Source organism: Plecotus auritus (genome assembly GCF_963455305.1).
Source record: "Plecotus auritus genome assembly, chromosome: 13".
Classification (NCBI taxonomy): Eukaryota; Metazoa; Chordata; class Mammalia; order Chiroptera; family Vespertilionidae; genus Plecotus; species Plecotus auritus.
The window spans coordinates 23,842,924-23,858,708 of record NC_137779.1 but is presented as its reverse complement, the minus strand read 5'-3'; the positions used below and the strand labels follow the sequence as shown (position 1 = coordinate 23,858,708).

General features: G+C 52.3%; 1 protein-coding gene across 4 annotated transcripts in view; it reads left to right on the top strand.

Moving 5' to 3' along the window:
• ACACB (acetyl-CoA carboxylase beta) overlaps window positions 1–15,785 on the top strand; it is a 98,670-nt gene that overhangs the window by 48,627 nt on the left and 34,258 nt on the right. For all 4 annotated transcript variants that reach the window (XM_080650748.1, XM_080650747.1, XM_080650750.1 and 1 more), the window contains 15 exons: window positions 767–876; window positions 1,096–1,177; window positions 2,842–2,940; window positions 4,222–4,331; window positions 4,438–4,548; window positions 6,666–6,875; window positions 7,125–7,295; window positions 8,245–8,406; window positions 9,717–9,880; window positions 11,277–11,427; window positions 11,531–11,634; window positions 12,447–12,528; window positions 12,975–13,120; window positions 13,357–13,507; window positions 14,848–14,982. In XM_080650748.1, coding sequence (XP_080506874.1) covers window positions 767–876; window positions 1,096–1,177; window positions 2,842–2,940; window positions 4,222–4,331; window positions 4,438–4,548; window positions 6,666–6,875; window positions 7,125–7,295; window positions 8,245–8,406; window positions 9,717–9,880; window positions 11,277–11,427; window positions 11,531–11,634; window positions 12,447–12,528; window positions 12,975–13,120; window positions 13,357–13,507; window positions 14,848–14,982 — 1,988 coding nt within the window. The remainder of the gene's footprint in view (window positions 1–766; window positions 877–1,095; window positions 1,178–2,841; window positions 2,941–4,221; window positions 4,332–4,437; window positions 4,549–6,665; window positions 6,876–7,124; window positions 7,296–8,244; window positions 8,407–9,716; window positions 9,881–11,276; window positions 11,428–11,530; window positions 11,635–12,446; window positions 12,529–12,974; window positions 13,121–13,356; window positions 13,508–14,847; window positions 14,983–15,785) is intronic.

Below are 15,785 nucleotides of genomic sequence, written 5' to 3'. Positions count from 1 at the left end.
GAAAGGAGAATGGTGGCTGCCAGGGGCAGGGGAGGGGCCAGGGGAGTTGTTTCCTGGCACAGTTTTAAATCGGTGAGCTGAAAGCGATCTGGAGCCGTTTCGCAACAATAAGAATAGACTTATCGCGACTGGACTGCACACTCCCAAAATGAGCAAGAAGGTCCGTTTTATGTTTGTTTTTTACCATGATTAGAAGCACACATTATATCTTTTGTTTTTAACCTTCACTGGAGGATATGCAAACATTATATTCTTTCATGGGAAAACAATGCGAAGATAAGAGTTTAGGAGTCTGAAATAAAACCCTACCTCTAATCTCACTACTTGATAACTTGCTTCTTTCTTTTTGTTGCTCCCTCCAGGCCTAGTCCACACACACATAATATATAAAAAATATATTTTATTTATTTCAGAGAGGAAAGGAGAGGGAGAGAGAGAGAAACATTGGTGATGAGAGAGAATCATCCATCGGCTGCCTGCTGCACAGCCCCCACTGGGGGTGAGCCCGCAACCCGGGCATGTGCCCTGACCGGGAATCGAACCTGGTTCATAGGTCGATGCTCCGAGCCACGCCGGCCGGGCTGAACACACGTAATTTCACATAGATAAAGTCATGTTCAGTTTTCTTCTGATTATCACGTGCGTCTGTCCCTTGTCGCCCTAGACTTGTCCTGGTTATGCTTTCATTGGCCGTATGTCTTGCAGATTTCCCACGGCTGACTCCAGTCTCTCTGCTGTTCTTCCTTTTCTCTCCCTTTAACTCCAGAGTATATCAAGATGGCAGACCAGTATGTCCCCGTCCCGGGGGGGCCCAACAACAACAACTACGCCAACGTGGAGCTGATCGTGGACATCGCCAAGAGGATCCCCGTGCAGGTAGGTTGGACGGCGCCCCAGTCTGCCCCCGGGGGTGATGTCCTGGGCCCTGGGGCAGCTGCATTCGCCCTCGGAAGGGGCAGAGGAGCCCGGTCCTAGAGACTCTGAAATCTGGGGCTGATGTGACCCAGCAAAGAGCTCTTGGTGTGCGAAGCGGGGCGGGGGGAAGGGGGGGCGCTGGTTGTGAAGGAAGATCTCCGTTCTTGCCTCTGTTTGCAGGCCGTGTGGGCTGGCTGGGGCCATGCTTCTGAAAACCCCAAACTTCCAGAGCTCCTGTGCAAGGACGAGATTGCTTTCTTAGGTAGAGTGTGTCTCCCTTCGATACGGGGGGATTGGGGCGTTGACAGGACTCACCGCTGGGTCCGATTCTCTTCACGTGCAGCCCTGTAAGGTGGGGGGTCAGTTCAGTATTTCCACTCACATATTCATGGTTAGGAACAAGCCAGTCCAGGGGCGGGAGGGCACCTGGGTAGGTAGGTTGGTGGGCCCAGGGAAATGGAGCCGTTACCATGGTTTCCACAGTGGAATGATGCTGGGGCAAGCTGACCTCTGCTCGTGTTCCTGTCGGTACTGAGATACCAGCCGTGTTCAGATTTATCCCTAGGTTTGGAGGTCACATTTTTTATAAGGCCACACCTTTTTTGAGGGCTATTCTCAGGCCTTTGGAATGCCTTAGCCCAGTGGTCGGCAAACTGTGGCTCGCGAGCCACATGCGGCTCTTTGGCCCCTTGAGTGTGGCTCTTCCACAAAATACCATGGCCTGGGCGAGTCTATTTTGAAGAAGTGGTGTTCGAAGAAGTTGAAGTTTAAAAAATGTGGCTCTCAAAAGAAATTTCAATTATTGTACTGTTGATATTTGGCTCTGTTAACTAAGGAGTTTGCCGACCACTGCCTTAGCCCCTTGGGACCAGAGCCCCTCCTCTCTGCTTTTTATTAGGTAAAACGATGCTTGTTATTTGTCTGTGGCTTGTAAAGTCTGTGTAATTATGCTGACATCCTCGCACAGGGGTCCTCAAACTACGGCCCGCGGGCCACATGCGGCCCGCCAAGGACATTTATCCGGCCCGCCGGGTGCCGCTGCCTGTCCTGCTTAGCAGCCAACTCGTCCTGGGCCCTCAGTGCGCATAGGAATTTGTTCATAGTTTTTTTTTAAACTATAGTCTGGCCCTCCAACGGTCTGAGGGACAGTGAACTGGCCCCCTGTTTAAAAAGTTTGAGGACCCCTGGTTTAGGGGAATCATTCAGCATTCACCTCCCTCTGGGGCCACCACACAGACTTATGTATGAAGCAGCTCAGTGCACATCAGCACCTGCTATTCCAGAGCTCAGCCTGGTGACCTGTGCCCACGATGCTTTTTCTGTCCATGGTCTTTGATTGGCTGTCACACAGGATTCTCCTTCTCCTTTAGCTTCTCTGGAGGTTGGTGGTCCAGCCCACAAGCTGGCAAGCTGTACGGCTCACAGGCCGAATCTGGCCCACCGCCTGCCTTTCGTAAATACAGTTTTGTTGAAACGTGGCCCTGCTCATTCACTTATGGATTGCCCATGGCTGCTCTCACTCACACTGGCAAAGTTGCATATTAGTGGCAGAGAGCAGCAGGCCCACACAGCTGCGTATATTCCCCATCTGGTTCATTATAGGAAAAGTCCGCTCACCCGTGGTCTAGTTTTTGGAGGTGCTAGCTGGCCCTCTTGGTCTCGCTTTTTTGCCTCCCCCACAAAGTGAATTTTGTGTATGCCCCGTAGCTTAGGTTACAACTCAGACCAGGCGCACAGTCCACGTGTGCTGAAAGTTGACAGATGAAGTAGCAGACTAACGGACTGTTTGCTCCCTTGACTTGACCTTAAACTCCTCGAGAGCTTGGCCCTGATTATTGTTCTTTCACTGAGCACTTGGTCAGCCCTCGGCGGTGAGGAACTTGTGGCTGACTCGGTTCTGCCTCCCCCTTACCCCCCACCCCTCAGGCCCTCCCAGCGAGGCCATGTGGGCCCTGGGAGACAAGATCGCCTCCACCATCGTGGCCCAGACGCTGCAGATTCCAACACTGCCCTGGAGCGGAAGCGGTAAGGGACCCCAAGCTTCACACGGGGGGACTTCTCGGCCCAGTGCTGCTAATGTGAGCGGAGGGGGTGACAGAGTGTGCGTCTTAACTCTTTCATTTAACAGTTTAACGTTATTGAACACGTGGCACAGTTGCATTGTAGACAACTTAGAAAATAAATAGACATGCAGAAAAGAAATAGAAGTCGTTTATAATCCTATGACTCCGTGTTGAACACTGGTTGCATTTTAGGTATCTGTCTACCTTCCCAGCCTTTTTTTTCCAAGCACGTCCTTTAAAAAACCCAGAGATCTTCCATTTGCTAGTTAGGGACTTACTATTTTTTCTCACTAATCTTTCTATGTCAATAAATATACTTTGCAACGTTTAAAATGCCTGCCTAGGATTATATCATACAGAGGTACCATGACTTACTTAACAGTCCTCTCTAGTTATACCTTTAGGTTGTTTGCAGTTTATTTTGTTCTAACTTAAAAACTACTAACAGCAACGGAGGCTTGATCATCTCATGTTTAAATCTCTATGTACATTCTAATCATTTCCTTAGGATAAATTTCTTATAGTGGCGTTTCTAAGATACATTTTTATATAAATAAACAGGAAAAAGGTCTTAGGACTTTTCAATTTGATTTTTTCTTCTAAAGATTGAATTTTAAATTTGGGATGGGAAGTGTTTTTTGTTGTTTTTTAAATATTCACAGGGTATTGGAAATTAATGATTCACATATTAATGACTCCATAGGGTAGAACTGAGATTTTTTTTTTAAGATTCAGATTAATGCGGCATTCTTGGTAGAGTCAGTCTGAATTTCTTGTTGTTTTTAAATCCTCAACCGAGGATATGTTTCCGTTGATTTTTAGAGAGAGTGGAAGGGAGGGGGAGAGACAGAGAGAGAAACATCAGTGTGAGAGAGACCCATAGAATAGTTGCCTCCCACATGTGCCCCGACCAGGGCTGGAGATTCGACTTACAGCCCTGGTATGTGGCCTTGACCAAAACCGAACATGGGACCCTTCAGTCCGCAGGCCGATGCTCTGTCCACTGAGCCAAACCGGCCAGGGCTCAGTCTGAATTTCTTAAGCTTGATTTCCCATTCAGGGTTGAGTCGGTCCTTAAGAAAATGAAACGCCATTCATTAATTAAGCTGAAGGACTGTGTCCGTGTTCCGCTGCTCCGGAGGCCAGGTCTGGAGCAGCTCTGGCGAGTCAGGGCCTCGCCGTTTCTGTGTTGTGTGTGCCCCTGCCGTCCGTGGACGATTCAGCTTCCTTTGCGACTCTCCAGGCCTGACAGTGGAGTGGGCAGAGGATGGTCTGCAGGAGGGGAAGAGGATCAGCGTCCCGGAAGACGTGTACAGCCAGGGCTGTGTGAAGGACATAGACGAGGGCTTGGAGGTAAGCGCAGAGCCTGGGGGGAACCGGGTGCCAGGACGTCCCCCTGTCCTGGTGGCAGTGGACACGTCTGAGTTCTAAAGGGGGCTGTTTGTCCTCTGCCTCCCAGGCAGCAGAAAAAATTGGTTTTCCGTTGATGATCAAAGCTTCCGAAGGCGGTGGAGGGAAAGGCATCCGGAAGGCAGACAGTGCCGAGGACTTCCCCATCCTGTTCCGACAGGTGAGCGTGCCCGTGTTGCTTTTCGTCCTTGGGAATGGTCTCTATTCATGTGTTGGCCAGCGGATTCTTTTTCTATTGATTTCAGAGAGGAAAGGGGAGGGAGAGGGAGAGAGAAACATCAGTGATGAGAGAGAATCATTGACCGGCTGCCTCCTCTAGGCCCCACACTGGGGATCGAGCCCGCAACACGGGCATGTGCCCTGACCGAGGATCGACCTGAGACCTCCTGGTTCAGAGGTTGATGCTCAACCCCTGAGCCACGCTGGCCAGGCCAGGTTCTTCCTATTAGCATGATTGTGTCACAGCTGTGAGGGCATGGGCAGCAGGGGAATGTGGCTGTGCTGTGTCATCTTTCGAAGCAAATGTGTGCATTTCACTCAGAAGTCCATGGTGCGTGTTCGTCTTTGTACCATTTCCTTGGTGTTGAAGTCCGTGAGTCAGTGTGTCTGTAAATGGCTTCAGGAACACAGGGTCAGAATATCTGTTTCTGACTATATTTGTCTGTCAAGAGAGGGGATGTTTTGTAAATTGTAGCAGTCTTGGTATTTTTAATGTTTCTAGATGGTCCCTTTTTATTGCAGGAACTATACGGTTGAACCTGAACAACATGGGTTTCTACTGGGAGGGTCGAATTACACATGGATTTTTTTCAGTAACTACATTAAAAAATTTTTTGGAGATTTTCAACAACTTGAAAGATCTCATAGATGAACTGCATAACCTAGAAATACTGAAAAATGAATAAAAAGTATGTCATGAATACATAAAATATATAGATACTAGTCTATTTTATCATTTCCTACCATAATATATTCACATACATGTTTAATTGACTACTTGCGTTAGCAGTAAAGTCAGTAGTAAGCTGTTAGTAGTGAAATTGTTGGGGAATCCAAAGTTTTAAGCAGATTTTCAACTGCGTGGGGGTTGGTGCTCCTAACCCCTCATTTGTTCAAGGGTCAAGTGTGATTGTATATTTACTAGATTATAGCTGGTTTTCCACTATTAAAACATTATGCCTATTTTTGACAATGTTTAAAAAATTATGCGGCCTTCTTTTTTTTTTTTTTAAGTTCTCACCTGAGGCTATGTTTCTTACTGATTTCAGGGAGAGAACAAGGGGGAGGGAGAGGGAGGGAGAAACATTGATGAGAGAGAGACATCCAGCCGGTTGCCTCCCAAACGTGCCCTGAGCTGGGATCGAACCCAGTGCCTTTTGGTGCACAGGACGGCGCTCCAACCAACGGAGCCACCCGCCAGGGCCAGGAACTTAAAATAATTACTTATATCAATTAATTAATTTATATTTCTTCAGAGAGAGAGGGAGGGAGAGAGAGAAACATCAATATGAGAGTGAAACACTGATGCACACACACCCCTCCCCCAGACCAGGTGCCCCCTCGGGGAATCGAACCGGCAACCCTTCCATGCATGGGACGACGCCCAACCAACGGAGCCACCCTGGCCAGGGCATTTTTAAAATAATTAAAATGTTTTCAGCTATAGTTGATGTACAATATTATACTAGTTTCAGGTTACACCGTAGTCATTAGACATTTACGTGTTTCATGAAGTGATCACCCTGATAAGGGTAGTACCCATCGGACATCATGGCAGCACTAATTCTCCACCACTTTAACTCTTGACAGTACCTTAAACCAGGGGTCCTCAAACTTTTTAAACAGGGGGCCAGTTCACTGTCCCTCAGACCGTTGGAGGGCCGGACTATAGTTAAAAAAAAAAACTATGAACAAATTCCTACGCGCACTGCGGGCCTGGGCCGAGTCGGCTGCTAAGCAGGACAGGCAGCGGCACCTGGCGGGCCGGATAAATGTCCTCGGCGGGCCGCATGTGGCCCGCGGGCCGTAGTTTGAGGACCCCTGCTTAAACTCTTAACCAGTTTGTACCCAACTCTTAACAGCACCTTATCTGTAGGAGATGGGTTGTGGGGAAATTTCCCTGTCTGCGTTATGTATTTTCACACTGTTGGATTTAAAGCACCGAGAATGTCATGTCTTGAGCATGTTACACGAGACTAGAGGACCATGGACGTCACTGCCACCGGCTCTGGTCTCTGTGGAGAACTTCCTGTTCCAGCGGCTCTGCCTTCCCCGCAGGTGCAGAGCGAGATCCCGGGGTCCCCCGTCTTCCTCATGAAGCTGGCCCAGCACGCCCGGCACCTGGAGGTGCAGATCCTCGCCGACCAGTACGGCAACGCCGTGTCCCTGTTCGGGCGAGACTGCTCCATCCAGCGGCGCCATCAGAAGATCATCGAGGAGGCGCCTGCCACCATCGCCACCCCAGTCGTGTTCGAGTTCATGGAGCAGGTGGGCTCTGCGGGGCTGGGTGTGGGGGCAGCGCGGCGGGCGCCGTCCCAGCTCAGAGCCAACAAGAGCTCCCCGTGGTCCGAGTTGCTAACGTGGGCTGGGTGCCCAAGAAGAAAACCGGGACGTGATTTCAGCCTGCCGTGGGTCGATCGGAGTATGAGCTGTGTGGTCCCCAAGGAATTGACACAGAGCAGGTCCTCAGTCTGCATGTGGTGGGGGAACTAAGAAGCAGTCTCTGTTCCTTTGCAGTGTGCCGTCCGCCTGGCCAAGACCGTGGGCTACGTGAGTGCGGGGACGGTCGAATACCTGTACAGCCAGGACGGCAGCTTCCACTTCCTGGAGCTGAACCCCCGGCTGCAGGTGGAACATCCCTGCACAGAAATGATCGCCGACGTCAACCTGCCGGCCGCCCAGCTGCAGGTGAGGAAACGGGCTCCGAGCTGGGTCTTCTCCTGCCCAGGACGGGGACCCCGTTCTACTCAGATCAGACCTTCCGGCCCCTCTGGACTGACTGTCCCCGGGGAGTAGCACTGAGAGCCACCAACACTGAGAAGGTTCCGGATGTGGTTGGTCGCCTCTGTCTGCCATATGGTCCTTTGAGAAACTGGCAGAAGTCATGGACCTTCTCCTGGAAAAATACATTTTATGCGATTTCAGGGCCTTTGTGGACCCATGATGTCCATTCGAAGGCCCAGAGAAGTGTTTCTTTTTTTATATAATATATTTTTATTGATTTCAGAGAGGAAGGGAGAGGGAGAGAGAGAGAGAAATATCAATGATGAGAGAGAATCACTGATTGGCTGCCTCCTGCACACTGCCCACTGGGGATCGAGCCTGCAACCCTCATGTGCCCTTGACCGGAATCGAACCTGGGACCATTCGGTCTGCAGGTCGACGCTCAACCACTGAGCCAAACCAGCTAGGGCTGGAGAAGTGTTTCTGAACCTTTTTTTGCATTATCGTCCCCCCTAAGGAGCCTTTTTAGACATTGTCCCCCCCTAACTTCTTCCCCATGAAATCTTAATGTCATAGAATGATAGATGCATCTGTGCTTTATACATACAAAGAGTAAGATTTTTTTCACCCCCAAGAGCAGATATTTGTCCCTGTGCGGGCAGTATCTCCCCCATTGAGAATTGGTGACCAGCGGCAGGAACACCTGCATTCATTGGAATGCAGTTTTTTAAAATTAATATCTTCTTCCTTCGCTTCTCCCGCCACCGTCTGGCATGTTGTATGCATCTCAGGTGCTCAGTACACCTGACATCGTTCACTGCACCTCGTCCTCCATGGCACCCGCTCCGGGCATGGTGTGTTGGGGCCAGGGGTCTCATGGGACTGACAGTCATGCTGGCTTTCCTGATTTCAGATCGCCATGGGCGTGCCGCTGCACCGGCTGAAAGACATCCGCCTTCTGTACGGAGAGTCACCGTGGGGGGTGACGCCCATCGCCTTCGAAACCCCTCCCAACCCGCCTCTCGCCCGCGGCCACGTCATTGCAGCCAGAATCACCAGTGAAAACCCTGATGAGGCAAGTTGTGGGGGCCCCGTGCCTCCGCCATCTTCATTCTCCCAGTGTGGGGGGCACCCCCGGCATCAGCCTCAGACAAGACCCCCAGGCTTTGAAGTGCAGGAGGGGATAGTCACGGTTTAGTGACCGGAGGGTGTGCCAGGCAGATCCCCTTCATGGGTCTCATGGCTCACATTCCGCCGCGGGGTGTTGCTACCCCAAATTACAGATCAAGAGGTTGGGGTAACTTGCCTGGGCACCTGGAACTCGGTCTCTCGCCTCCAGGCACCTCTGCCAAGATGTATGTCTCCATCACTCGCTTCAAGAGCCTTAATCCCAGAGAGAGGGTCCAGGTCCACCCCTCTCCCCCTCCCCCCCCCCCGCCTTACCAAAATTACACTCAGAGGGGTAGGCCATCCCCCAAGGAATTCATGTGCCAGCATCAGCAGGGCTAACGCTGGGTTTCCTTATCTGCTGGAATTGTCGTAATCCAGAATTGGAAACGCAGTCCTCTTTCATTTAAGCCTTTACTATGAACAGTGCCAAGAGTATAAAATCATAATGTACCTTCACACGGCTCCATCCATGGTCACTGTTCTCCCACATTATGTCTGGTGGTGGTTGTTTTTTTTTTTTTTTAATATATTTTATTGATTTTTTACAGAGAGGAAGGGAGAGGGATAGAGAGCTAGAAACATCGATGAGAGAGAAACATCGACCAGCTGCCTCTTGCACACCTCCTACTGGGGATGTGCCCGCAACCAAGGTACATGCCCTTGACCGGAATCGAACCTGGAACCTTTCAGTCCGCAGGCTGACGCTCTATCCACTGAGCCAAACCAGTTAGGGCAGTGGTTGTTGTTTTTTTAAATATATTTTTAAATATTTTTATTGATTTCAGAGAGGTAGGGAGGAGAGAGAGATAGAAACATCAGTGATGACAGAGAATCATTGATCGGCTGCCTCCTGCACGCCCCACACTGGGGATGGAGCCCGCAACCCCGGCATGTGCCCTGACCAGGAATCAAACTGTGACCTCCTGGTTCATAGGTCGACACTCAACCATTGAGCCATGCCAGCCGGGCTGTTGTTGTTTTTTAAATAGTTTACGTGAAGTAAACATTACATGCATCGACGTGCTCACATGGTACACCCCCAGGTCAGTATACAGACCCACAGCCCTGAGGAGAGGTGTCGGCGTGTCCTGGATTGTGCTAAGTTTTGGGCTGTGGCAGGGCTTTTTGGGTTTTCCTAGGGTTTAATGCTGATGGAAATAGATCTGGAGTCGTGATTTCTTTCATGTGGCTTTTTCTCTTTCGTCCGGGCTGCAGGGGTTCAAGCCGAGCTCCGGGACAGTCCAGGAGCTGAATTTCCGCAGCAGCAGGAACGTGTGGGGCTATTTCAGCGTGGCGGCCACCGGGGGCTTGCACGAGTTTGCCGACTCCCAGTTCGGGCACTGCTTCTCCTGGGGAGAGAACCGGGAAGAGGCCGTCTCGTCAGTATCTCCCTCCTTCCATCCCTCCCTTCCTCTCTTTCTTCCTTCCTTCTCTCTTCCTTCCGTCCCTTTCTTCCTTTAAGAAACTCAGGGTTAACCTGTGGCTCCAGGTGCAGTAGCGAGTTAGGAGATCAAGGGCCCCGATTAATGCCCTGTGCCAAGTCCAAGGACAAAGTCCGCCCTCTTCCCTGGATTTGAGATCCTTGAAGTAAGATGACCTCTCCAAGGTCATGGCTCTTGAGCTAATTGCAGGTCGAACTTGAAGGAGATCCAAAGGTCGTTCCAGGTGATTCCAAAAGTTTAAAAGGTGCGGAGTACTCGAGTTCTTTTAAAAAAGGGGTGTGTGTCTCGGGGGAACGCCTTTAAATTTCCATCTCATAAGTAGTTCCCGGAGAAACCCGCATTCACAGAGAGGCCCCCAAATTCTGAGACACATCTTATCTTTTTTTCTGCCTTGACCTGGGGGCAAAAAGGTCAAACCAGTTCAATTGTAATTCAACGTTCTTGTGTCTGTGGGAAAGTGTCCCTCAGAGTGAAAAATCCCAAAGCCGTTGTGGACATTTTATTTAGAAAACATTAAAATCCATCTGGCCCCGGCACTTAGCCTTGAATTAAATTGAGTTTGGTGGTTTTGATGAGGGAGCAGGGTTTCTTTGCCAGCTTTGAATAATTAGCTTTTTAAAAAAGAATTATTTTATTGATTTCAGAGAGGAAGGGAGAGATAGAAACATCCATGATAAGAGAGAATCATTGATCCGCTGCCTCCTGCACATCCCCTACTGGGGATCAAGTCCACACCCCGGCATGTGCCCCGACCGGGAATCGAATGGTGACCCCCTGGTTCATCGGTCAGCATTCAACCACTGAGCCACACAGGCCAGGCAGAATAATTAGTTTTCATCATCCTCAGCAAAATATTGAGACCTTGAAGATGTGAGAGGATTCAGCAAATAAGAATTAACAGGGGAGGGAAGGAGGCCACCGTCCCAGCCACTTCAGATGCAGTGGCCGTGGCTTGTCTCATGCTGTGGGACCGGGATCTGAATAGGTCCAGCGGGAGCGAGGCAGAGTGCCCCGCTGTGGTTAGTTAGAATTGGAATCATGGTGATGAGTCATGTTCATAGCAGGTGACAGTTGCTGATCAGTGACTGGGCGCTTCATGTGGATGGTCTCGCTGTAATCCGCAAGCGCCTGTGTGAAGTCAGGGTTATTTCCCCATTTTCCAGGTGAGGAAACTGAGCCCAAGATCACTTGACCAGTCAGTGCTGGAGCCGAGATTGACCCAGGGTATCTGACTCGGGACCCTCTGGACTTCTGTGCTGTTCTGGCTCTTTGGGAACCACGGGGAACCCCGTGGGCTAATTGGTTAAACAATCCGTGTGCCTTTCCCCTCCAGGAACATGGTGGTGGCTTTGAAGGAACTGTCCATCCGGGGCGACTTCAGGACCACCGTGGAGTACCTCATCAACCTCCTGGAGACGGAGAGCTTCCAGAACAACGACATCGACACCGGGTGGCTGGATCACCTCATCGCCGAGAAAGTGCAGGTGAGGAGCTGCGCACGTCTCCCCTTCCGTCACAGAGAACCCTCCCCCGCAGCTCCCCGGGGGCTTGGTCACCATGGATACTGAACTGCGAGGTCTTTCCTAGGCCGAGAAGCCGGATATCATGCTCGGGGTGGTGTGTGGCGCCTTGAACGTGGCCGACGCGATGTTCAGAACCTGCATGACGGATTTCCTACACTCGCTGGAGAGGTGGGGCGCGTGGGTCACTTTTTCCCCTTTTGGGGTGTGCGTTAGAGGCAAGTAAGGCAGAACATGCGTTATTTGGGTGCAAACCAGTCACCGGAGTTGTGTGAACCCCTCCCACACGCTCGCCTCCGTGAAATTCCTCGGAGAAACCTGGGCTGCCCTGGAAGGGGGAGGGGTCGGCATCCTCAAGGCCGAGGCAGCGAGTGAAGTACCCACAGACAAGCACGTGCTTATTCGTGCTGACCGCGTCGGGTACGTCATCCTACTCAGGAGCTCAGAGTCGTAGGATGTGTATCCTGGTCTCTCCCAGGCCCTCACCTGAAGCAGAAGGTGCCTCGTGAAACGGGTGGGCACGGGAGGGCCGGGTGCTCGCTGTCCCAGGGGTAGAGGTAAAATTCGACCCCGATTGAGAATCACTGTGATCGGCAAATGAAACTCCCCAAGAGAAATGAAAAGGATAAAAGTTTCTAGCGCTTGGGTATCATGCCTTTGAATGGAGATAGAATTACAGTCCGTGTGCTGGTTTCTTTCATAAGCGGGCAGCAGGAGGTCCACATACAGAAATATTTGAGAAGAAGCCATGGTGGGTTTAGCTTCCTGCAAAGCCCTTTGGAGATTTCACATCCTTCAGAAAGTGCTGTTTCCTTAAGTTCTGAGGAATGTGGGCTTCCCTGGGACGGTCCTTGTTTGCTCGCCTTTTAAAGAGACGTAGCTTTTTTTAGTTCAGCCAGGCGCGTTGGGCTGCAGGCCTGGGACCTGGCCGCAGAGTTCGTGGTCAAAACCAAAGCTGACTGCCCATCTGTCTTCTCTTTCAGGGGCCAGGTCCTACCTGCGGATTTTCTGCTGAACACTGTGGATGTGGAATTGATTTACGGAGGCATTAAGTACATTCTCAAGGTAACGGCTCGGGTTTCTCGAATGTCACCGGCACTCTGGAGTCCCAGATCCCTCGTATGCCCCTGGGCAGAGTCACGGGTGGGAGGCAGAGCCCTGGACCCCATCTCCCTGCTGCCCAGGCGGCCCTGTGGGGGGCGGATGCTCGGAGGCAGGAAGCAGAGGGAGGGTACACAGCTGGTGAGAGATGGCCGGTGGGACCGTGCCCTCAGCCAGTGACCATTAGCTCACCCACAGGCAGGTGTGGTGCACTTTCTCCAGGCTCTGTGCCCGTCAGCTTCTCCCTCCAGGCGATCGGGACCTGGACTAGACAGGCGAGGCGTCCGCCTGGCTCTCCCACAGTGGACACGGCTCTAGCTCCTGGTCGGGGGCGGGGCAGCTGCTGTTCTGGGGGCAGAGGGACAAGCGACATCCTGAGTGCAGGTGGGGACGTTGCACCTGTCCCACAGGTGGCCCGGCAGTCGCTGACCATGTTCGTCCTCATCATGAACGGTGGTCACATCGAGATCGACGCCCACCGGCTGAACGACGGCGGGCTCCTGCTGTCCTACGACGGGAACAGCTACACGACCTACATGAAGGAGGAGGTGGACAGGTATGTGGGCGGGGCCTTGAAAGGGCTGGGCGGGCTCTCAGCCAGAAGGGGGTTCCACCCTCTGCTCCCCAACTGGCTCCTCATCTATTTGTGGTGACCGTCAAACGCCACCATTTGGGAAAGGGGAGCCCCTCGAACTGCGCACAGGGTGAGGGACCCTCAGGGCTGCCTCAGGGAGAGACGCTGCAGCACGCCTGACGTGGGCGCGCCGGGGCGATGCTCCTCCCCTTCCCCAGTTACCGGATCACCATCGGCAACAAGACGTGCGTGTTTGAGAAGGAGAACGACCCCACGGTCCTGCGATCCCCCTCGGCCGGGAAGCTGACGCAGTACACGGTGGAGGACGGGGGCCACGTGGAGGCTGGGGACAGCTATGCCGAGATGGAGGTGAGTGCAGAGCAGGTCACTGGGGGTCAGCGAGGCCTCTCTCCTGTGCCCCCTGCTCCCCAAGGGAGCGCCATTGCTTCTGCAAATGGGCCTCACCTCTTAGCCTGGGCCACCAGCTGTGAATTCCTAAGCGCCAGTGTGCAGGGCTCAGCCCAGACTCCCCGCAGTATTTAAAGCAGAAATGCACTCCTCCCTGGAAATGGGTAAGAACTGATGCATGATAGTGATGGTGGCCATTACAAAGTCTTAAGCCAACAGCAGCAGAGCACTTGCCACGGGACAGGCACTATTCTAAGCATCTTACCCAGGGGTCCTCAAACAACAGCCCGCGGGCCACATGCGGCCCGCCGAGGACATTTATCCGGCCCGCCGGGTGCCGCTGCCTGTCCTGCTTAGCAGCCGACTCGTCCCGGGCCCACAGTGCCCATAGGAATTTGTTCATAGTTTTTTTTTTAAAACTATAGTCCGGCCCTCCAATGGTCTGAGGGACAGTGAACTGGCCCCCTGTTTAAAAAGTTTGAGGACCCCTGATTACCTCTTTAATTACCCCTTTAATCTTCCCAGCTATCGTGGGAGACGGCCACTACTTTGACCCCCATTTACACACGAAGAAACGGCGCCCACGCGGCTAAGAAACTCACTTGAGGTCACGAATAGCCAGGATTCAAACTCGGCCTCCATCCGGCTGCCAGGGAAAGTAATACGATATTGGCAGTGACAGTACAGGAACCGTGGGCCGGGCCCTTCATCTCGCTGAATCCTTAGCAGAGCCCTTGAGGCGAGACTGTCATTGTTCCTCATTTCACAAGAGGGGACACTCAGAGGGGAGTCAGAGAGGGAAAGGCACTTGCTGGAGGTCGCAGGACGTGTGGGTGCTAGGGCTGCAGTCCAGGACTGGCGGACTTGGGTGCCCGTGTTGTGTGTACCGGGAGCACATACTTCATTTCACCGTGTTCCCCAGAGGGTTTCTCGCTGCCTTGAGAAAAGGAGCAGGAACATGTACAGTATGTTAATCACCCTGCATGCTACGATTTAATGACAGTTCAAAGAGAGAGTCTGTACTTCCAAACTAAAGATCAGTTTTCACGTCTGTAAAATGGGCACGTGAACATGCCTCCCCAGCCGGCTTTGCAGATGGAGATGATTCGTGAGGAGTACCATGCCTGCTTCCGGTGACCGCTACTTCCCTCTATCCTTCCAGCTTGAACCCTGCCAGGGCGTCCTTCTGTTTAAATGCCACGGGCCCTGCTCCAGACTTACTAGTTCTGAAGGACTCTGGGCGTCACACACACAGGCCAGCCCTGGTGGGCTCCATCTCGGGTCTTCTTTCTGCAAAACAGGTGATGAAGATGATCATGACCCTGAACGTGCAGGAAAGTGGCCGGGTGAAGTACATCAAGCGCCCGGGGGCCGTGCTGGAAGCGGGCTGCGTGGTGGCCAGGCTGGAGCTCGATGACCCTTCCAAGGTGCACCCGGTACGTAGCGCCTGGCACGGCCACCCAGCAGGCTCAGGCGGGCTCGGGTGCGTTCACGGCCTCCACCTGTCTGGTCAGTGAGCCGAGCAGACTCGAGGCTCCCGGCTCGTCTCCTGCCTCCCGTGTCCCCCCCGGAGCCAGCGTGATAGGAGCACACATGCCCTCCTTTGCTGAAACCCCTCTCAGCAGTCTGGTCTCACTCAGAAGAAAACCCCCGTTCTTCTGTGGACCTACAGGACCCCAAATCAGCTGTCCCCACTTCCTTTGGCTTGTTTCTCTCTCGCATTCCCGCTGCTTAAATAGACCAGACCCCCTGCCTGGGACCTGCCCCCTCATCCGGGAGGACCTCCCCAGATGCTTTCGGGGCTCTCCCTCCTCCCTCTCGCGAGCTGTCACTCAGACGTGCTCCAGGCATAGTGGGTTCCCGGGAGAAACAGGTCTTGCTGACTGTTTGCACCCTTCTAAGTAAGCCATGTTCATCATCCATCTGTGTATTGCTCTTTCCTCTACGATTGTCAGTACATATGCCCAGGAAAAAAGCTAGAAATGTTTTTTGTTGTTAATCCTCACCCGAGGATATTTTTTTTCATTGATTTTTTTTTTTTTTTAGAGAGAGTGGAATGGAAGAGGGAGGGAGGGGGGAGAGAGAGAAAAAAAACCATCAATGTGAGAAAGACACTTCGATTGGTTGTCTCCCCCCTGCACCCTGACTGGGGCTGGGGATCGAACCTGCAACCCAGGTACATGCCCTTGACCGGGAATTGAGCCCATGACCCTTCGGTGTGCAGGGCGGCGCTCTAACC